Consider the following 22,954-nt stretch of genomic DNA (forward strand, 5'->3'; position numbering starts at 1 on the left):
TTATCAATTATGAATTCTTTCTTTAAAAGTGTGCCCCTGATCTGGAGAAACCAGCTATTTAAGTTTCAGTCACAATGCTGCCCTGCAGACATCACCAGTACAGTCTTCCATCAGCCTTGTTCGGCAGCGCTAGCTTAGAGGGAACATGTGCCTTAGATGCTCTCACTAAAGTGCACCATGAATACTGTCAGTGTCTGCTGTGTAAGCTCTCCTCACTTGTATGCCCAGCCATTCCCTGAGGAGAAAAGCTCTACGAATGGGAGAGTTAATTCTGTGGGGCCCTTTCTTCCGTTGCCCTCCTTGCTGAAAGTGTAGTCTTTGGGCTGTGTTTAGCCATAAGCACCTTGCATACATTCACCACGAAGAGTGATATTAAAGTTCTGCCCCAGAACCTTTCCATCCAGATTCTTTTTTTCGCTGTTCAATGACTTCCAGAGATGCTGGCAGTGTTTCTTCATCATGGCTTGACGATCCAAGGTCTCTCTGTGCGATCTCTCTCAGGCTGATGGAGGAGTTGTTCCCACGGCAGCATTTATCTTGGAGAACTTCCACCCCCATCTGCATTTTTTTCTTCAAGCCTTGCTTGTCCAAACTTTCTGCAGCTCCATAATCACCTCATGGATTATAGAGGAGTGTGTTCTTCAACCGTTAGCCATCTAACATTTGGGTAGCTACTACCAAAGGCAATCCATAACCAAACTTTAAGGCTGGGCATGGTAGGGATATGCAAAGCACCACAGAGCTGAGAAAAAAAATCTGTGGCACTCCGCGTAGCTCCGCCATGCCACCCACACTATTTACAATTAATAAAACTTTTCAAAAACAACTTTAAAATTAATAAAAATAACCTTACCTTAAGCTGCAGCATCCCTGGGCATCCCTCCTCGTCTTAATTGCGTTCTCTGTGAAAACTGTGCATAGTGAAATGGGAGTTTCTGTTAATCCGTGGACCGCGTGGCAGGCACCTCAGTCCCCAACCGTTGGTGTGGAGGAATGGGGGCCCTGCTAGGGCCCCCCAAAGTTGCTTTCCGACAGGCTTTCTATATTGGAAAGCCCAACATGGAAAGGCTGTCGGAAACAGACATCGTAATCCCAACGGCGTAAATGTCGTCTTTAGGGATTATCGTGAGGCCTCTGACTGAGCCTGTTGAAATCCAGCTGGAATAACCGACCGGTTTCACTTTTGACCACCTGCATATATGCTTTTATGAAATCAGTCTGCTCCCTCCCCTAAAGTGGAGTGGGAAGAGTTTAAGGTGATGATGAGAGGGCTCTGCATTAAAACAATAGTATGGGTTTGGAAGACCTTATTGACAGTTTTGAAGGCACAAATATTCCTCTCTGCGCTGGGAGAATGGTACTGACCTTGCTGAATTAGGCAGACAACTTGCGCACAGCTAGGGCAACATATTTTGATGCAGTGAAGTACTTGGACTTTATGCCTATTCAACCTTCTGAACTTGAAGTTATAATCCCAGCCATATGCTATCTCCTCTCCTGACAGTGTACACCCGCCCCCCCTCCATCAGTGACATTACCGACTGGGTTAGTTGCCAACACACAATTGCCTATTAAAGACGCTTTCCATCGCTATTATGAAGAACGATACATGCCGATCCCCAGAATCAGCCATAGTTAACCTTGTTGCCCCAATACAGATACGCTGGATCTCCTCAGAGGCACGGCTCTCTTTGGATGCCCCAGTATCCCAACAGGAGATTGCTACCGTTTGAGAGATTTTCCCCTACGGATCTGACAGTTTCCTGGGAGAATACTCCATTGGCCCAAACACTGCCACCCAATCTAGCTCAACAAAGCCCTCATTTCCACTTTGTAGAAACCCTACAAAGATCCCTCTGATGTACATCCTATTGTCTGATTTCTTTATTGGCTCCGATTTTAAAATCCTAACCAAGCTTCTGGCACGTAGGTTGTGACAGGAGCTACCGGAATCTATCCACGTGGACCAAGCTGGATTTATTCCAGGCCATAATACTACCAACAATCTTTGGCGACTCTGGCATTTTAACAAAGAATCGACTGATCTATAACCACAGGCAGCAGCATGTATTGCACTGGATCTAAAAAAAATCATTCAGTTCTTCACATTAGGACTATATACATCAAATCCTACAACTGTGTGGGATAGGTCCCCACTGGAGTAAATGGATGTGAATTCTTCAGTTGAATCCAACTGCTACACCTATCAAAAGAGCGCTAGTAGGTAAAGTGTGAGTGAGGGTGCTGCACAGGCGGAAGCTCACCCCGCCAGAAAAAAAGCATTCCTAGGACCTGTTTCAGTATCACCCAATCTTGTCCTTATTAGTTGAGAGCCTAATCCCTTTCCAGTAAGCGGCGAAAGGTCATTTTGGTGTCTCATGCGTAAAATATGTTGATGCGATTTTTCGCTCTTGACGTTTTTCATTTCTTGCTTTTGATTGGGCCAGGGTTCCTCTCTTCCAGGAGATAAACTCTGTTCCAATAACTGTAAATCAACACAGGTCCGGCTGTTGAAAAGGTCATGGACGGGGCCTGTGAAACACTGAGGCCAGTCACAGAACATATGAATTTTTATTCTCAGCTGTAAAGTGGAAAACAGAAATGAGAAGCCACCCATGCAGAACTCATAAAAAAGAAGCCCCTCGCATTGACCTTACCAACCTCAATCAGCAGAGGGGGAGTCATTGAACAAACCAATCACATGGAATAGCTATCACGGCGCGTGCAACACCTGCTCCTTCAGATCCTGGCCTCTAGGATTCATCTGGATACTGCCATGTTCAATTGAGCGGAACGTGACTGACCTCAATAAAAACCTCCTCTCCCGTTATTGACCAAAGAGGTTGGCAATAAAGCACACCCTGTGTACTCTTTCCCAAAAGAGGAAAACTAGTGCCTGCCGAATCCACCGCCCTTCGTGATGGAAGGATTTACCCCCTTTACCCCACTTCTTGTTATTTTTGGAATCTATCCCCTACTTCAAATCTTGCCCTCGTTTGCTTGTGTGTCACCAATTTCTTCCACGTGAATACATTTTATTTTATTCTATATTGTACGTTATGTGCAGCCCCTCAAAACGGGCCCCCAAAGTGTAAACATCCACCCAAATATATCCGTTACATATATTCATTTGGCCTCGCAAATCCATAAATGTCACCAGTTGTAATTGTCATCCAAGTGGTAGGCCCTTCCTCCTCATGTCACGTTACTCAATGAGTGAGCATTTTCCTCCAATTTGTGGAAAACCTCCAGTAGGAGTCCGCATGATTTTCAAGATGTTGATCATCTTTTTGTTCACATTTTTCATCAGCTCTCTATTTTTACGTTTCCTCTCAATCCTGTGACGTTAAAGATGTTTATCTAATGAAAATGCCATTAAACATGAGACAGGATTGTACCCCACGCCTTGACTGAGTCCCCTAGGTGAGTACCTGCATTACACATCAATCAGCTAGACAAAGCCACCATGAGGATATTTCATAATTGATAATAAAAGGATTAATGTCCTCCCAATGTGTTCCTTATTGGTTTGGTTAGAAAACACATTCTCTCTGAATGTTAGCATACCAATCCTGCCCCGGTCCTTGATTTCAGGTTGAAAGCGCTTTGCTCAGAGAAGACCTCATTCTCAACTTCAGACTTCTATAGCAGAAAAAAATCCCCACTGCGCTGCCCTTCTCGATCCATTTATCAAGTGGTTAACTTCAGAATCCAATCAAAAGTTCAGAACATTGTCATGTGTTTGCCAGAGACTAATGTCTAAAACATGTTGATAAGGTTGACTAATTAAAATGCTAATTATTTAAATTAACAGAAACAAATGTGCAATGATGAATGTAAAAATCAAAGCTAAAATGACATGCATTTAGAATGTGAAAACGATTGCATTTATAGCTATGTGCTCAGGCTTTATAAATTCTAAGAAGCAAGCTTCCTTTAACTAGAAGATAACCTAATATTGCTGAACTGTGCAGAAATATAATTTAGAAATCTGACCTGGTTAGAAATGTTTGTCATAACTTCAGAATGTTCTGGTTATAATCAATGTATTATTTTACCAAGCGACATATTGTTTGTAATGATTAACTTCCGATTATCACCCTGTTTCACATATTGCCTGAATAGAATAGTTGCACATTTTAAAACAATATTTCTTATTCGTATTATTTAAATGCATTGATAACAGTATTTTGCAATTTAATGTTTCTCTTCTATAGCATAGTTCATTGTGTGCATTGAAGCATTTAATATTTAGAAAGCCCTTAATGCAACTGAGGCCTGTTTTCAGAACTTAACTACGTGGGAATGTCTGTGGCTAACTTTTGAGAAAGCTTTGCAATCCGCATGTATTTTTGTGGGAAAGGAAGTGTTGAACCAGCGCACAGAAGAGAGGATGAAGCCTGATACAATGTCTGCAACATGTATTCCTGTCTTTTATATTAGTGCGTGTTCCTAGTTAGTTTTAATGCTCTATTCCCCCGATACTTTCAACCTACATTCTTGTCTTAGACTGACGGTTGTAGCTACTGCTGCTTCTGTTCATCCTTACTTCATGATGATGCTTTATTTTTATAGCTCGCAACTGTATGATCATTTATTGTATTACTGAGACTGCTGAGTTTCATGAACTACTCTTTATGGGAAGTTCTGCTACTTTAATTTGGCTTTGAGCTTTATGCTCCTTTAAGCCCAATCTTTTCCTTAACTTGAACTCTCCACGGGTTCTACTAACTCTGATATTCTGATCTTTACTTTTAGAATCCGGTCTTATTTCTTTTATGGAATGCGCTTGATGCATTATTTGTCTATTTGATTCAAAACAACCCTTTTTAAGATATTTCTGTAAACTTACTAAAGATTTACTAATACAAAAAAATTAATATAAAGCTAATTCCTAATCTCTTAATGAGAAAAAACGTTTAAAACTTATTAAAACTCTTACCATTGACTGAACTTGGAAATGTATTTAAATTTTGCTTGTGATGCCATAATAGCTCTTTGAATTGAAATATGGTGGCAAAGATCTGTCAACTTAAGCAAAGAGAAACCAGTGAAGGAACAGGGCTTAACCCTGTAAGTGATGGTAATTGAAATGGTGAACAATATTATTTAATTTTGACCCCAATCCGTGCTATCAATGTTTAATATGCTTAAATGCATTCTCCCTGCCAGTGGAGCATTAATGTGGTGCTGTCGCCATGCTTTGAACCCATTTTCGGGAGCCAACTGCTACTATTATTGTCATCTTGGGAGAAATACACTGTTGGTTGATATTTGCGTTCATTTGAGCTGTCTTTGTATGCTCAATTGACCATATGAAAGTATAAGATGTTTATGTCATTGACTCCTGCAGGACCCCAAGCCATCAACCAACCAACAACCCCAATGCTTCTAAGTTTGCCCAGAAGGTTGCTGGGACCGATGGTTGCCCTCGATGTGGACGTGCAGTTTATGCCGCAGAGAAAGTGATCGGAGCTGGAAACGTGAGTATTGACAAGCTGTGTTGCATTTCCAGGACATCTTTTCTATTGCAATCAATACCTCTCAATCAATGCTGCAAATGATTGAAGCCAATCCCATGGTACATGCTCAGGCCCCCTTTAATGTTATATTTGCTGGATATATGGGAGGCAGCCATTAGTGGCTCTTTGACTCCACAACATAGAACTACAAGGTTGTACCATAATGAGGGATTATGCTGACAATGTGGAAAGAAAGGTTCTTTTTGATGAAGTACAGTAAGTTACTGGGGTGAGACTCTAATACTTAGTAAGAGCAGTCAAAATGCCATTGGAATCAGGGCAGGCATCCCGTCAAAATGTTTGGCACTCTCCTATTGAAAGCCTATTGAGTTAAACGCCATAAAACAATGAACATTTTCTATGTTGCCAGGATTTTTTATCTTTTGCATCTTATGCATGTTCTTGATGGTATGCAGGTGAACGAAAATGCCATATCATATGTAGACTTGTGACATAATACATCCAGCCCAAGACAATCAGAAACATTAGCTGGAACATGTTCTATTTAGAAGGACGCAGACATAGACACCGCCCCAAACTTGCCAGACAGGTTCTCCATGACAGGGATAGACCTGTTCCTACATGACTAGCGTGATTATATTGTATTTGTTCCTACCAATCCAGTCTGTGGATGATCACCCATTTCTCAGTGTTGCCAGACCTCTCTCACACAAAATAGTGTGGTTCATGTTATGTTGGTCTGTGACTTCAGACACCAGACTCTTAACTTGAGAGGATTTCTTCATTTGAGGCATGTGCTCCACGTTGCTGTGTGGTTAATGTCTGTGTTAGCCAAACCGCCACACTCCCTCCTCTGTCTTTTCACCCGAATCTACCTTCTGGTTCATATCCGTCTATAAATGAACGTCTGCCTCTCAATCAGATCTCCTTGTCTCACAAGCTTCGTCCCTCCCTGTTTCTGTCTCTCTCTTTCCCTCTCTCACCCACTCTATCTTATGTAAGTATTTCTAGTTCTGGTATGGTTCTGTTGGTCTTTGGATTGATATCCATATCCCTATTTGAGTCTGCATAGTTTATGCCTTTGCCTCACTCACTCTTTAGCTCTCTATCTCGGTCACTGAACCGCTTTCTCTTGCACTGTCTCTTCAAATATCAGCGTCAGTCGCAACAGTTTATCCCTCTCCACAGTGTTTATCTGTACATCGTACCTCTCTATCTATCTATCTATCTATCTATCTATTTTCTCTCCTACTGTCTGACAGTCTTAAATATATATAGCTCCCTGTCAGCCTGGACAGTCTCTCTCTCTCATTAAACACAGTGGCAGTCACCACTGTGTAGTTATAGTTAGGACCTAGTCACCATAGGGAGAGCATTTTTTGGTTTGCTAATAACTTTGGTGCCGTTTTGGTGAAAAAGTTCATCCACCACACCTCCTTACTTAAAAGATTCAGGGCGATCCTCTAAGCAGGGGCAGAGAAAGTGGGAGCCCCAAAATTCCACTTCCCCCTTGCAAATTCCACAGGGATTTTGAACAGTGCTAGAGCCCAAACAGCTGAACACAATTAAACACAAAATTTGACAGAAAGCTAGATAGTTACACAGAAAGTGTGCTGTTGTGTGATTTGGTGGGAATCTTTTCAATAGTTTTTGAGAAATTAGGGCAAATAATTTACGTATATCTGAAAGGTTGGGTTTGCAGGACATTTGTGCGAGTCCCAAAGGTGAGCACTTTTAAATAATAGAACAATCTGATTAGCTGAGAGAGCCTATTTTCCCTTTCACTGTTTCACCTCTTCATACCACAAGTCCTACGGCTCTGTGACTGACAAGCCTCAACATGAGGAGAAATGTTGTGGCTACCATTTCAGGACAAAGGGACTCGGACATTGATGGAGCTGGAGCTTTTGCTCTTCAGCTGAGGATTGTAGAGCTCCCTTTTTAAGGATGCATTATGTGGTCTGAGAGGTGTAAGTGAAAGACTGTAACACGTGTCTTAATGCTGACAAAAAGCTTGCCTTCTATATTGATTTGGTCACCCGTTGACAAAAGCCAATTAGCTTGCCTTGTATACTGATGTGATCACCCTTTAACAGAGCCTATTGACTTACCTTGTATATTGGTGTGGTCACCTCTTGACATGTTGATAGGCCTGCCTTTTATATATTCATTTGATGACACTTTGAGAAAGCCAGTAAAGCTGTATTATTTAAAATGACACCCTTTTATCTGATGATGAGCGCGCTCATTGGCTGGCCGTGCACAGGTACGGGTGGAGCTGGGGGGTGTTGGCCTTTCCTGGTGGGGTTGGCTGCAGGGCCTATCTGCCACAGGCTGGTGACACTATAGTTAGCTAGGTTAATTACATCTTACTTAACATAAAAAACAAACTCAGAAAATTACTGGAAAACACAAAGTTAAAATGATGTTCTAGTTAGGTTACAATGGAAGTTAAAAATACCATTACAAACTCAAACACGGACATTCTTTGTGGAACACTAGTTTATTCACTCTCTCACCCCAGGTTCCATTTCCTTCTACTGGCCCGTCCTGCACTTCTGCTTGTGTAACCTGACAGCCCACCTCACCCCTGCTGTCCGGCTCATGGTTGGTCCAGAGCCATGCACCTGTCACGGTGATACAGCCAGCTTGTCTCTCTTCGCACCATGTACCCTCACTTCTCACTCAGTGTGTTTGTTCATATAACATCCAAATCCCGAGCTGTAGGCCTTTTCTTAAAGTGTGGTGAGCAGGAGTAGAGCAGTTCATCTTGTGGCCAATTGTGGAGGCCGAGTGCGTTTGATGAGCGTAAATGTAAATTTCAAACCGTTGTGGCCATTCACCTCCGTATTTTCACCAAGGAGGATAGATGGCTGGGTAACATGGTGTCTAAATTCTCATCAAAGTGTTTTTTATCAATCGCTGATCAATAACTGACAAAATAATCCCCAGATTGCCTTCTTGCTGTCCGTGAGTCATATTAGTGTCCGCTTCTAATACCATCATTTTTTCCTAAATTCCTGTACAGCACCCCTGCTCACCTCGGTCACACATTTGTGGAGATTTTTCTAGGGCGGTTTCTGCTCACTTGCTCTCTACCAGACAAATTGCAATTTCATATTCTTTTTCATAGTGTCATTGATTGCCATTACAGTGTGGCTGCAGTGAAGGAAGTTTGGGTCACCCTCACTGTGATGTTATTTTCTATAAGCTCCCTTCTTTCTTAGACATTACACAGTGTGTTTCCATGGTGGAGCCCTTGTTCCCGAGATAAAAAAAATTGTTGCTTTATGGTAAAGTGATACAAACAAAATATGGTATCGCATAACTAATAAAGAATTCCATTAAAAATGTAAAAAATATAAACAAAATGTATTGCAATCCAAAAATATTACTATGAATCCAACTCTGCTATGATAGTACTGGAGTTGCAATAATGATTTCAACAGGCAGATTTTAATGCTCGGTTTGTTCGTCATTGTTGCAGTACATGTATCTGAAAGAAACACGTTAGTGTTAGATTCCTTACCCCAGGCGTCAGACTGGATCCGGAAAGTTTTCGTCAGCAGTACCCCATTCGCGTCGGTAGGCGTCGCCTGCGGCTCCACGTCCGTCGTTGGCGTCGTGATCGCCGGAATGATGTCGTTGGAGTACTTAGACGCTGCCCTCGCGCGCTGACATCAGTTCTTATTTTTTCCGCACCAGCAAGCGCAGATCTGGGAAGAGCGTACCTTAGTCATTTTTTGACTAACTGTTTGGACATTTTTGACTATCTTTTTCGAGTTGATATCGCCTCCTGGTGCCAATAGGGATGCCCGGGTTCAAGCCGTGTGACGCCTGTCATCGACTGATGTCGGTTACCGACTCCCACTGCCGTTGTCTCTACTGTTTGGGGGCTGACCACAATGACAAGTCGTGCCCCGACTGCCAGGCTTTGACGTCGAAGGCTAGGCGGGAGTGTTCCCGTAAGCTCCTCGAGCTCCGGCAGTCGGCTCCGTGCCGCTCAAGGTCCCGGTCGAGTAGGAACTCATCATCGATCGTCTGGATCCAAGTCCTCACACTCAGGTAAGTCGAGGCATGGCAAAAAAAGTCGAAGAGTCGTCATCGTTCTTCGACCTCCCCTCGCCGGTCACACGACTCGGCCAAAGGTTCAGGTGGTGCATCCAGCCCCACAACCTCCGGTCCCTGGGCTCAATGCGACTCCGGAGCAGATTAGAGACTTCCTCGTGGCCATGAGGACGCTCTTCCCTCCATCGAGACCCACCGGCACGCCTTCAGGCCCGTGGGTTCGACTGGGGGTCCTAGCCCTGTGTTGCCGGCGGCTTCGGTCCTGGCATCGCAGGACCCCCTGGGATCCAGGCCTGGATCCCGGTTGACGCCAGTTGACCTTACGACTCCTCCGCTGGCGCCGACACAGTCCCCGCTTTCAGCCCCGGCCCGGGCTCCGACGCCGACTGGTGAGCTTTTCACCTATGCCCGACTCCGTAATTTTTGCCTGTTTATCAGGACACGGATGAAGGGGGAGGAATGGGGGGTCTGAGGACCCTCTGGCACAGCAGTGCCAGTTAAGTCGTGACTGGGCAGATGAGCTGGGGGAGGCCAGGGGTCTAGACACTTCGCCTGACACTAGTTTTCTCTCTTATCCTTCCGTGGCTACGGAGGAGGGAGCAACTTATGCTGTGGCGCTGCGCAAGGCGGCCAAGACCTTGTGCCTTGAGGTTCCTGCAGCGACCGTGAGGACTAACCTCCTCACCGAGGTGCTCCAACTGCCATTAAGCTCTTCGGAGCTTCTGCTGCAGTTTAATGAGGCCATCACTGACGTTCTGATGGGCACTTGGTCCAAGCCCACCACAGTCCCTCCTGTGGATCGAAACGTGGCCCGGCGCTACCGCCCAACTCCGGGCTACCCCTGCTTTCTGTCCACGCACCCCACCCCTGAGAGTCTGGTTATCCAAGCCTCCTTGTCGCAAACCGCCTTCCCTATCGCGTCAGGAATCCAAAAGGCTGGAACAGTTTGGCAAGAAACTGTTTTCCTCTGTCAGTCAAGGGTTGCGATCCATTAATACCGCATGCCTTTTGGGCCGTTACACCCACTCTCAGTGGGATACGGTGGCGGACGTGCTGCCCCTGTGTCCGGAGGAGGCCAAGACACTGCTCGCTCAGGCTCTTGCTTAGGGGCGGGATGCAGCACGGTACTCCATTTGATGTGGACTTGATACCACAGACTCGCTGGGCAGAGCGATTGCAACTACGGTGGCAGTTCGTCGTCATGCCTGGCTGAGGTCCACCAACTTTTATGGGGATGTCCCAGAGCACTCTCATGGACATGCCTTTTGATGGCCGTCGCCTCTTTGGCGACAAGGCAGATAGCGAGCTGGAGCGCTTTAAGGACTCCAGGGCTACGGCCAAGTCCTTGGGCCTGTCGGCCCAGCGCCAGCAAACTTCTGCTTTTCGCTCCTTTCGTGGTCATGGAAGGGGCACCCCCACACGTTCGTCCAGCCACAGGCCGCAGAACCAACCTCCACACTGTCGCGGATATGCATTCCGCCGTGGCAGAGTGGAGGGCCAGAGAGCTGGTCAGTCCACATCCGCTACTGCAGCATCTGCCTCAAAGCCTTCCTAGTCGGAGCTTTCAGGCCCATTCCACACCAGTGGGAGGCAGAGTTCGCCATCACCTGCTCCATTGGCGTACCATCACTTCGGACAGGAGGGTGCTGCAAATCGTCCAAAGGGACTACTCCCTCCCCTTCAAAACAACCCCTCCAGCCATGCCAACGCAGTACCACCGCATGTCGGGGATCACTTGCAACTTCTGCAGGAGGAAGTTATGGCCCTCTTGGCCAAGGGGGCCATCGAGCGCGTTCCTGGGCCAGAAGTAGGGTGGGGTTGTTACTCCCACTACTTTCTGCTTCCCATGAAGGGCAAAGGGGGCTTGCTCCCTATCTTGGACCTCAGGAGCGTCAACGTCTTCCTCCGGAAGGAGAAGTTCAAGATGCTGACGTTAGCTCAGGTTCTGGCTGCCCTAGACCCTGGAGACTGGATGGTAGTGTTGGACTTGCAAGACGCTTATTTCCATATTCCCGTCCTGCTGACCCATCGGCGTTACCTGCGGTTCACGGTAGGCCTCGAGCCCTTTCAGTTTACTGTGTTCCCCTTCGGCCTCACCAGTACCCCTCGGGTGTTTATGAAAGGGATGGTGGTGGTTGCAGCTCATCTGCGCAGATCAGAGGTTCCAGTCTTCCCCTATCTCGACAACTGGTTGTTGAAGGCGGGCTCGCCCCAACCAGTCGTCGCCCACCTCCAGACTACGGCCGATCTCCTGCATTCGCTGGGGTTCTCCATCAACGTGTCGAAGTCGCACCTGAGCCCCTCCCAGAAGCTCACCTTCATCGAGCGGTTCTGGACTTGCGCAGTTTCGGGGTTCTCCTCCTGAGCATCGGGTTCGGGATATTCAGGCTCTGATTCCGATCTTTCAGCCTTTATCCCGAGTTTCGGTCAGGTTGACCCTACAGCTTCTGGGACTGATGGCCTCCTGCATCCTGCTAGTACCTCACACCAGGTGGCAAATGCGGACTCTGCAATGGGGCCTGAAGTTCCAGTTGGCACAGCATCAGGGCAACCTGTCCGACCACGTCCTGATCTCGGAGGTCACTACGAGACCGTTGCAGTGGTGGCTCACAGACCGCGATTAGGTCAGTGGCAGATTCCTCTCCCTTCCCCAACCGCAGCACACAGTGGTGACGGATGCGTCCCTCCTGGTGTGGGGGGGGGGGGGCACATGGGAAAGGTGGAGATTAGAGGCCTCTGGTCTCCAGCGGAGTCCCGGCTCCATATCAACCTTCTGGAGCTGCGGGCGATCCGGCTTGCACTGAAGGCATTCCTTCCCTCTGTCCGGGGAAGTGTAGTGCAGGTGTTAACGGACAACACCACAGACATGTGGTATTGCAACAAACGGGGGGTGGGGTCGTGGACCCTATGTCGGGAGGCTCTGCGCCTCTGGACATGGCTTGAACATTAGGGCATCACCCTGGTGGACCAACAATATACAGAGTATTTGGAGGGTCCTAGGGGAAATAGTTTATAGACAGAGAAGGTACCTTGTCCCCCAACTTGTACAGCGAAAAAACACAAGAGGTACTCAAAGTCTGGGTGAGGAAAAACGGGTGGACCCAAATGGTGTCCAATGATGCATTCAGATCACTCAGTTGATCTTAAACAGAAGACACTATTATGTCAGAAAGGTAAAATAGAGAAGATACAGAGTCTGTGAGACTAGAAAACAGTACCCATCGGCCCACTCAAAAGCGGAGTCTCGTCATCTGGGTAGTTGTAGAAAAGGTGTCCTCTAGGCTTATCCTCAGCAAAAGTCTAAGGTTGCCTAATCATGGACCCTTAGGTCGAGCATCCAATCCACAGAAGACAGTGTGTGAGCAGACAGGGCAAAAGAAGGCACTGCAACCCTGACGAGACTCCGCTTTTGAGTGGGCCGATGGGTACTGTTTTCTAGTCTCACAGACTCTGTATCTTCTCTATTTTACCTTTCTGACATAATAGTGTCTTCTGTTTAAGATCAACTGAGTGATCTGAATGCATCATTGGACACCATTTGGGTCCACCCGTTTTTCCTCACCCAGACTTTGAGTACCTCTTGTGTTTTTTCGCATCACCCTGGTGGTTCAACACCTGGCAGGTTCCCTGGTTGCCAGGGCGGACAAACTCAGCTGTCGGTGCATGATGGATCACGAGTGGCGTCTAAACTCGGACATGGCGCAAGGTCTCTTTCAGCAGTGGGGAGAGCCTTGGTTAGATCTATTTGCCACAGAAGAGAACGCGCAGTGTTTTCAGTTTTGCACGTTGGAATTTCCAAGGCGGCACTCGCTCGGCGACGCTTTTCGTCGCGAGTTGAGTTGTGGTCTGTTATATGCCTTTCCGCCTATACCACTTCTGCCCAAGAAGTGCTGAAGAAGATCAAGCCCAAGTCATCATTGTGGCTCCGGATTGGGCACGAAGATACTGGTATCCCGAGCTACTCGGTATGTCAATCGATCCCCCGATAAGACTGCTTCTTCAGGAGGACCTTCTGTCGCAGCAACAGGGGATGGTCCTCCACCCGAACCTGTCCAGCCTCCACCTACATGCGTGGAGATTGAGCGGCGACAGTTGATGCCATTTGACTTCCCTCCTGAAGTCTGTGATGTCATTCTGGCAGCCAGGCATCCCGCCTCAAAAATGGTTTACGCCTGCAGGTGGAACAAATTTGTGGTACGGTTCACAGCAAAGGCTGTGGATCCCATCTCTGGCCCTCTTTCAGAGGTTCTCCTCTTTCTTCTTTCCCTGGCCCAGCAGGGCTCTGATTTGGGCACTATCAAGGGATATCTTTCGGCCGTTTCAGCCTTCATGAGGCTTCCTGATCAGCCTTCTCTTTTCAAGTCCCCTGTTGTAAATAGATTCTTAAGTCATTCCTCTCATTTTCCTCCTGTTACCTTTGTAATGCTTCAGTGAGACTTGAATCTGGTGTTAACCTATCTAATGTGTGCTCCATTTGAGCCGCTCCATAACTGTCCTTTACGTCTTTTGACTCTAAAGACTGCTTTCCTGGTTGCCATCACCTCTGCCAGAAGAGTGAGCGAGCTCCAGGCTCTTTCTTCTAAGCCTCCTTTTCTCTCTGTCCATCCGGACAAAGTTGTTCTGAGGACTCGTCCTTCTTTTCTACCCAAGGTGGTTACTGCCTTTCACATCGGTCTGACCATTACCTTGCCCACCTTCTTTCCGCCTCCGCATCCCTCGAAAGAGGAAGAGAGGCTCCACCGTCTGGGCCCAAAACATGCGCTCTCTTTTTACCTGAATTGCACACAACCGGGTGGACGACCTACTCTTTGTTGGCTACGTTGGCGCTAAGAAGGGACGAGCGGTGCAAAAGCGGACCATCTCTCGATGGGTCGTTTTGTGCAAGATCTGGTATTCCTTGGCTAAAAAGGAACCTCCTGTGGGGCTGCGTGCCCATTCCACTCTGGCCACAGCGGCTACTACTGCCTTGGGATGGGGAGTCCCTTTGCAGGAGATTTGTCAGGCAGCTACGTGGGCCTCGCTGTACACGTTTGCCAAGCATTACTGCCTGGACAGTCAAGTCCGGAGAGACCGCTTCTTCGGCCGTTCTGTTCTCCAGGACTTTCTGGTTTGATTTTGGTTCGCAGACCTACCACCGGGGTTGGTATTGCTAGGGTATCTATTCTAAGGTAAGGAGTCTAACACTAACGTGTTTCTTTCAGATGCACAAGTTACTTACCTTCGTTAACGATATATCTGTAGGAAACATTAGTTAGTGTTAGATTCCTTACCGCACCACCAATCCTCCCCGTTCTGCGAACTGATGTCTAGGGTTAAGGAATTTCCCTGTCAGGGCCCTAGTTTCATGGCACCAGTGTCGGTTTCTTGCATGGCTCTGCATTCCTGGTGCGGAAAGCTAGGTACAGAACTGACGTCAGCGCGCAAGGGCAGCGTCTAAGTACTCCAGCGACGTCATTCCGGCGATCATGACGCCGACAGCAGAGGCGGTGCCGCAGACGACGCCTACCGACGCGCAGGGGTACCACTGACAAACTTTCCGGATCCAGTCTGATGCCTGGGGATATTATATTCTAAGGTAAGGAATCTAACACTAATGTTTCTTACAGATATATCGTTACCGAAGGTAAGTAACTTGTGCTTTAGGTCAAAACATTCACATAGATTGGTTCTAGTTTTTTTTTCTCTTCTGGTCAGGCATATGAAAAGTTGCAAATTGGTTAAATTCTCATATTTGCATAGTTTTTTAAAACCTTTGCAAACCTCAAAAGTGCTAAATCGGCCGCTCTCCCTCTCCTGCAAGATTCTTGTGTGGACATGTAAACCTTGGTTCGGTGAAGTTAAGGGTGTTCCCCTCATCCGCTCCAATCATGGTTCTTTTCATTTTTTTTCTTCAAAACAAATGCTAGAATATACGTTCCAGGCTGCAAATTAAAAATAAGGACTGTGTGACAAACTCACAGCTGACATGAGCACAGTGTGCTCTCTGAAATAGACAAGTCACTTAAACTTTTTATTAAAGATTGATTTCTTTTAATAAATGGTGTTCCCAAATTGTACTAGTGCTTGTTATAATTATTGGTTGGCTTTTACTTGAGACACTAAACTTGATTTGTTTTAGTGATTACAAAGGCATCTATCTCCAAATGGAAGTAAGAACTAGCTGGGAGGGAGAGGCTGGAGGCTGAACATTAAGCACTTTATTACCAACCTCTTGCCTCTAACTTCACAGGGTTTGCAATAATAGTTGTCTAAGTGGTAACATTAAGTTGATGTTCTATGCACTGTTCCACCGTTGAATGTTGCATGGTGCTGCCCGATTTGTTTCATGCAGCATTCTGTCAACGCTAAAGACCTGTTGCAAAATGAGAAATATACGTTCCACTGTACATGTGTTTTTTACATTGGACTTCACTCATCTTTTACCACAAAGGCATGTCTTACTTTGTTGTCAGTGCATCAGTACTGAAGCCAGTGTGTACTGGTATCCATGTTGATGAGCCTGCTTTTATAGTACACCAGTCCACTCATATCATCTTGGTCCAAGATTAAATTGTTTAGAGACGTCCACATTCAGACTGAAAAGTGCGAGATGGAACGCACAACCTGGAGCAAATGTTGCTTGCTTACTCTAGATCAAGCTGCTCCTGGACATTCCCAACCCAGCATCCTCCTGTAATTCAGTCCAAACACTGACACATTTCTCCTGATCTGGTGGTCCTGTCAGATATCTCCCCGACTTGCAATCTAGTGCCCTTGTTTTCACAAACCTATTTTGCTCAGCATAATTTACATTTTTTCCCTGTGTTAATTCGCTGCCTACCCTAATTTGTAGTGAAGTGCGTTATGTGATTGTATATGGCACACTAGCAACCGATGCTTAGCTCATTATGCCGATTCAGGGTGACCAATGTGCAGCTACTGCCAGATGGATCAATCCCACATTTATGTGCCTGCTACAATCATAGATGCTGCCTCTGATTTAGTACCAAGAAGTGATTACATTTTATGTTACACACAGTCCACACAAAACCTAAAGATGACCTCCTGGACAAGCCTTGCACCATGTGACCTGAATGTGCAACCAAAATAATTTTTATGTCTCAAGCTAAAAAAATACTGATACCTTTTTACAGAAGACGTATTATGTTGATTAAATGTGCCTAGTGGTTCATGCAGTTTTGTCAAGCTTGAATTGTAAACCGTTGCCACTTTGAAACAAGAGGCCCCATGAGATTTTCATTGTAATGAGGAACCATCCTAAGCTATTTCAGTTCCACTTACCATCAACGTCTGGTGTTCTTTCACATGTTTTTATCTCTCACTCCTTCACTGTCTTGTCTTTTTCAGTCATGGCACAAAGCCTGCTTCCGGTGCGCAAAATGCGGAAAAAGCTTAGAATCCACCACACTGGCAGACAAGGATGGAGAAATCTACTGCAAAGGTTAGTCAAAGAGCCCAGAACACATGAATAACAAGCATTTGCAATGCAACAGGTCTCGCATTTACGCAAGTTTGAATGTTTGGCATTGTAAATGACAATACCTTTTATTTATGTTTTGGTTTTTGAAACCTAAATAAAACGGATTGTCATTTCCAATGCCAATGGCTTAAACTTGCGTAAATGCAAGACCTATTGCATTGCAAATGCTTATTTGTTGATGTCACAGTGAAATATCATAATATTGGAGGTGTTGTAGTCTTGTCCGATTGGTTTATGTGCAAACTGACATATCTTGTCCCACTGGTTGCATTGCTTCCTTGTCTGTGTTTGGTTGCAAGCCATAGCTTACATGCATGTCGCAGTATCATGTTCGGGCCATGATGTCTGACGTGACGTTCGTGCATTGACTTCACCGTCTGACATTAGCATCTGTAAGACATTTCCCAGTCTCCTCTCTTTTTCTACTGTGAGTGCTCAGACTGTGAAATGGCTTCAACAATCAGACTTGAGTCATTGCCTTGGTAAAGCCCTTCATTAGGGCACTTAACAATACCAAACTTTTTAATGTCACAAACTCTGCTTGAAGAAAACACAAATAAAGTAGTAGAAACACAGAATAAAAAATAACTCTGACAAAAAGAGAATAATACTAATAAAACCAAATGCACTGTCCCTGAAACGGGTGCCGCGCTCAGTAGTAAAGTAAATAATAATAATAATATTAATAAAACCGAGTGCAGTGTCCCTGAAGCAGGCGTTGCGCTAAGTAGTAAAGTTAAAATCAAAATAGTAATAAAACCAAGCGTGGTGTCCCTGAAGCGGGCGCTGCGCTCAGTAGTAAAGTTAAAATAAAAATTAAACATCAAACTTTGAAAAATAAAATGTAAACTGAGCGTGTTATCCCTAAAGCGGGCACAGCGCTCAGCATACAAATACAACAATGCAGCCCCCATTGTCCCCATTGGTGTCAATAAATAAAATAGTGCTTCCCTACTAGATACATCAGACTGTGTAACAAGCCAAATAAAAGGTCCAGTCCTTATGGGCAGTAACAAATGGCGACAAGGAGGTACCCAGGAGGGACTAACAAGCTCCTAATAAATCGGAAGCCAGCGTTTACGAAAGACAATGATGCAAGCCAATTAAAAATATAACAGGAGAGTGGGCGGGGCTTCCACTGTATGCTGAGCAGTGCAAGCGCGCTGCCGCTAGGCTCGACCTAAAAAGGGATGTGGCAAGACAACACAAGCCGTGCAGGTGGAGCGGATACATCCAGGGACAAACCATGTCATCATCCCTCATACTTGCCATGTATAGCAAGATTTAGAAGTCCTAGTGCCACTTACATTAAAATGTAGTGTTAGTGAGTGATTGTATTGTGTTGGTAAGTCTATGGTTTGAGGAGTTTAAAATCCATGGGTGTAGAGCATCTGAAAATCAGTTTTTATAATCTTTTATAGTCAATCAAGACTCTTAATCCAAATGATCTCTTAATGCAAGTTGTAGGGCTGGGGGAATTTTAGAGATGAATTTAAACCCAAATATAATGTATAGCAAATTACCTATGGCATTGTTTTCTGCCAAAATAAATTATACAAGAAATTTGAAAAACTATTATTTTATGCAAAACAAATACATTTGTGATGGAAACAAATTAATTCTTGAAAAATATAAATTTAGTTTTGAAGATACAAGGTTTAGTTCGTGAAAATGAAATAATTATCCATTCATAAATCCAAATGGACTAGAATAACTTCCCTATTTTATAGATAGATCAGTCAGCGGTTTATATCCGTAATTGTAATTTGCTCTGTGCCAGAGAATATAAAACTATTTTATGGGTCCTAATTCATGCCACAGGACAACCTTTTATATAATGTAACGGGCCAAATGCTGGCATGTACATTCATAAAACAGTGCATTTTCTTTTCTCACTATTCATCTAGTGCTATTATAGCTTAAACAATCTTTCTGCTTTATTTCCCCCATGCAGCATGCTATGCCAAGAACTTCGGACCTAAGGGTTTTGGATTTGGACAAGGAGCTGGGGCACTTGCACATACTAAGTAATGTGCAGGAGGTGCCACAGCCCCCACCACCGCCCACCATCAAGAATGGAGCTGAATACTTTCACCACTATTTTTCATGCCATTCCACAATTTTATTTTCATGTTAATTATATAATTTGTGATGTTCAAAATGTTTTTTATAAATTGCTCACAATTCCACCTAGGATTTTGTAGACACTCGTAGATTTTCTGTGTAGCACCAGCAGTGGTAGACTTTGTTCTCTAGTGATATCTTAAATATGAAAGCTAAGGCAATTTTCAGCATCCTCGCCTCACAGTTCAGCCTGTGGTCCTTCACTGTGACTACCATCCATATCTGGTAAGCTGAGTCTTCAAACCAAACACAAACACCAGTGCAGTAGATTGTTGCTGATTGGCTTGGAGTTAAAGACCTTTTGCTCTCCCCTCCAGCCCCCCATTGCTTCACTCTCTATATAAACGTAGCTATACCTACTTTTTCAACTTTAATTCAAAGAGTGATGACTCTGGCTAGCAGACAGTTGTCGAAATGAACACCCTTTTGTCATGTTTAATACCAAAGGTACAACTCTTCCATCTTCAGGAAAAGACTCCAAGTTTTTTAATGATTTAATCTCTCAAGTTGCACTTTTACTCTCACAAAAGCACCCTGGTCCTAATTCAAGATTGCTAAATCACGTGTGTGCTCATGTTCTGACTCTGATATCAAACAGAGGGTTGTAACTCTAATATAAAAAGTAAGTAGCAGCTGAAGACACAACTTGCTTTACTGTATCAAGGACCATATGGTCAGCACGAGGCTTTTTATCACCCTCTCTTTTATCCTGCTTACTGTGGTGTTCCTCATTTAAATGTGTTTCCAAATTATGTAGTAAGCCAAGTTTATGACTGGCAAATGATAGCGAAGCACACATGCGGCATCTGAAAAAGTAGTTTTCCTGGAATCTTTTACTGAAGGAAGTGGGCATGTTTTTATACAAACATTTCAAAATGGTGATTCATCTTATCTCTTCCTTTCTTTGTATATCTCACTGGTGAAGTCTAGCCACATCCTGTCTAAAGAACAAGTGTGGGACACTATCTGGAACCGGGCCATGACCTGGTGTGTAGCAAAGGAGATTGTCTCACTGTATCTCCTAACCTCTCCCGGCTTTACTCCTCTAAGACAGGCACTTCCTGAACAGCTTTCAATGAATGTCCTTTACTCTAACACTGGTGCCACCATGTGTCCCATCACAGCACATGAAGAGGGTAGAAGCCAAACCTATGTATGGTAGTCAATAAACTATTTTTAAAAATACAACACCTTGCTTCTCAAATTGTGTGTGATTTTAAGGATGTGTGGCATACTGATATTGGGCTTGAATCTTCCATTTCTGAAGGTCATACATTACCGTGGGGTGGCACACTCTAGCAGACAGGAGATGATTGGCCTTTGCCATTATAAATGCCATTCTGATTTCGAATGGCACCTAGCAACCTGCCTCAGAGGAATACAATACTGTCTGATATGTTTGTCAGTCCCTGGATACCTTGCTATGACTGCCGCTTAAACAACAACCTAATGGTTCACCTGTAGTCCTACGCCTACATGGCCCAGCGCTCACCTCAGTGCCACACTGACATAGTGTTAGTTCAGTCAGATTGGGCAATGAATCCAGGATCCGACTAACCGTGGTAGGGACCCTAACCTTTGTTTTATAGAGGGAACTAGGCAACGTCTTACATCAACAAGAAGGCTTTTCAGGAGACTGATGGAACAACTCTTTCATTTCCCAGTTACACACAAAACCTGCGTTAAGGCAAATCAGTCTAACGCTATATGATGTCACCACAAGCTCTCTGCTCACCTGGATGGGTCTCAAATGTTCCATGCATTAACGCATCTTCCTTAGTCACACTTAAATATCACGCATCCCATTGAAAAGGTATTCCTATAGGGAAATTAATCAGATTGAACCGCATACTCTGCTCACATTAAAACTAAGATTCAGACCCACTGTAGTGTAATCTCACTTCCATCAATCACTTTCTTACTAAAGACGTTTAAGAGCTCAGAATTCCACACTGTTTCGGCAAGCATGGGCAAGAGTTTATGCAATCCTCTAGTGGTGATGGGGTATTGGGTTCATGTAGCTAGATTGACACCTAGTGTATTTATCCTCGCTTTATCAGTAAACTAGGTCACCCATGAAGGAATACTGTGACTGACCTACCTACAGGGATATTGTCTCTCACTGACCATATCGCAGGAGTAGTGTGCCCATCTAGTAAGTCCTGTTGACTTCATCAAATGCCTGAGAGTCTGAAGGGGTTCGCAAAGGAATCTTGCATTTTCTAGAGATTTTAATAGTCTAACATTTTGTAGAGCATAGACATAGTTGTGCTGAAAAGTCTGTGAAACTCTTGCACATTTCTGCTAGCCCACATGTGCAAGATGCAGCATTTCTTGTGTGCAAGTCACTTTCTGTGTAAATGCTCATTTTAAATGAGGTAGATAGTTCATCAATGTACACCTGTCATTCTCAAGTGGCAAGTAGATTGATTTAGATTGAGTTAGTGGGACTATTACGTTTACACTGCCTAATCACTGGACTAGATGTGGTCAGAACTAAGCATGAGCGGGAAATCCGTTACGCTCGCGGATTTTGCGGATTTTTGGGAAATCCGCGAATTTTGCGGATTTCCCGCAAAATCCGCCCAAAAAAAATCCGCGAGCGTAACGGGTTCAAAAGTTGAACCCCCACTCATGCAACTATTTTACAATGGCACCAGCAAGCTGCCAGCGCCGTTGTAAAATAGTTACAAAGTTAGCTTGCACAGGAACCACTAGATAAAACGAAGCAGGTGCTTCCTGTGCAAGCTAACTTTGTAACTATTTTACAACGGCGCTGGCAGCTTGCTGGCGCCATTGTAAAATAGTTACAGCCTTACACAGGTCACTTAAGGGACCCCTGCGCCCTTCAGGGCGATTGCATAGTAACACACACATGGTCACTCGAACTAGTTGATGCTCAAATTCAGTGACTCATTCATTAGCCCAAAAACAATCATGAGCGTCTTCGAGGCTGGACAGGTGTGCCTCTTCCCAAATCTACCGTGGAAAATCAGCTGTGATGCTGGGTAGAGGGCGGCCTTTGCATGGTCGCTCGAACTAGTTGATGCTCAAAATCTGTGACTCATTCATTAGCCCAAAAACAATCATGAGCGTCTTCGAGGCTGGACAGGTGTGCCTCTTCCCAAATCTACTGTGGAAAATCAGCTGTGATGCTGGGTAGAGGCCTTTGCATCCTTGACTTTCATGAGCGCAATCCCCGTGCTGTTCCTGTGACCAGGAGCTTCTTTCTCTTCTAATTGTGTTCGCACGGGTTGCTGCAAGTTCGCACGCGTTTTGTACAATTTCGCAATTTGCGAAATTGTACAAAACCCTCGCGAACTTGCAGAAACCCGTGCGAACATAAAAAAAAAAAATCCGCGCGGATTTTGCGGATTTTGGCAAACCGCAAATTCGCAAATTCGCGGATTGCCAATCCGCAAAATCCGCTCATGCCTAGTCAGAACTCTGGAAAGTGTATCTGCTGCACTGACCAGGAGATCGCCCTCCTCTCAACGCAAAACCTGTTGCATGGAAAATAGTTCAGTTTATTTCTAGAAGTCTTCCTATATTTAAGTATTCTTTCCGGCCACACTGGATGTGCACAGAAATGGGGTTCCTTTTTTGTTGTTTCGTCTCTTTAACAAGAAGGCTATAGTTGGTGAAGCAGGACCTTCTCTCTGTCAGTGAATGTGGACTTTATTACCGACTGCCACAGAGACAGAGACCACAAACAAAAGTATGTTTGGCGTTCTGTAAATGTCAAATAATTTGTACTACCTTTTGTTTTCAACCAAATATTTTCGGAACCGAGTAATTG

General features: G+C 44.9%; 1 protein-coding gene across 2 annotated transcripts in view; it reads left to right on the forward strand.

Moving 5' to 3' along the window:
- Positions 1–20,338, forward strand: part of CSRP1 (cysteine and glycine rich protein 1) — a 112,906-nt gene extending 92,568 nt beyond the window's left edge. For both annotated transcript variants that reach the window (XM_086923152.1, XM_086923153.1), the window contains 3 exons: positions 5,354–5,483; positions 16,899–16,992; positions 18,986–20,338. In XM_086923152.1, coding sequence (XP_086779278.1) covers positions 5,354–5,483; positions 16,899–16,992; positions 18,986–19,062 — 301 coding nt within the window. In that variant the 3' untranslated portion in view covers positions 19,063–20,338. The remainder of the gene's footprint in view (positions 1–5,353; positions 5,484–16,898; positions 16,993–18,985) is intronic.
- The last annotated feature ends 2,616 nt before the right edge of the window (positions 20,339–22,954 follow it).

This window comes from Lissotriton vulgaris, chromosome 5 (assembly GCF_964263255.1).
Source record: "Lissotriton vulgaris chromosome 5, aLisVul1.2, whole genome shotgun sequence".
Taxonomy (NCBI): domain Eukaryota; kingdom Metazoa; phylum Chordata; class Amphibia; order Caudata; family Salamandridae; genus Lissotriton; species Lissotriton vulgaris.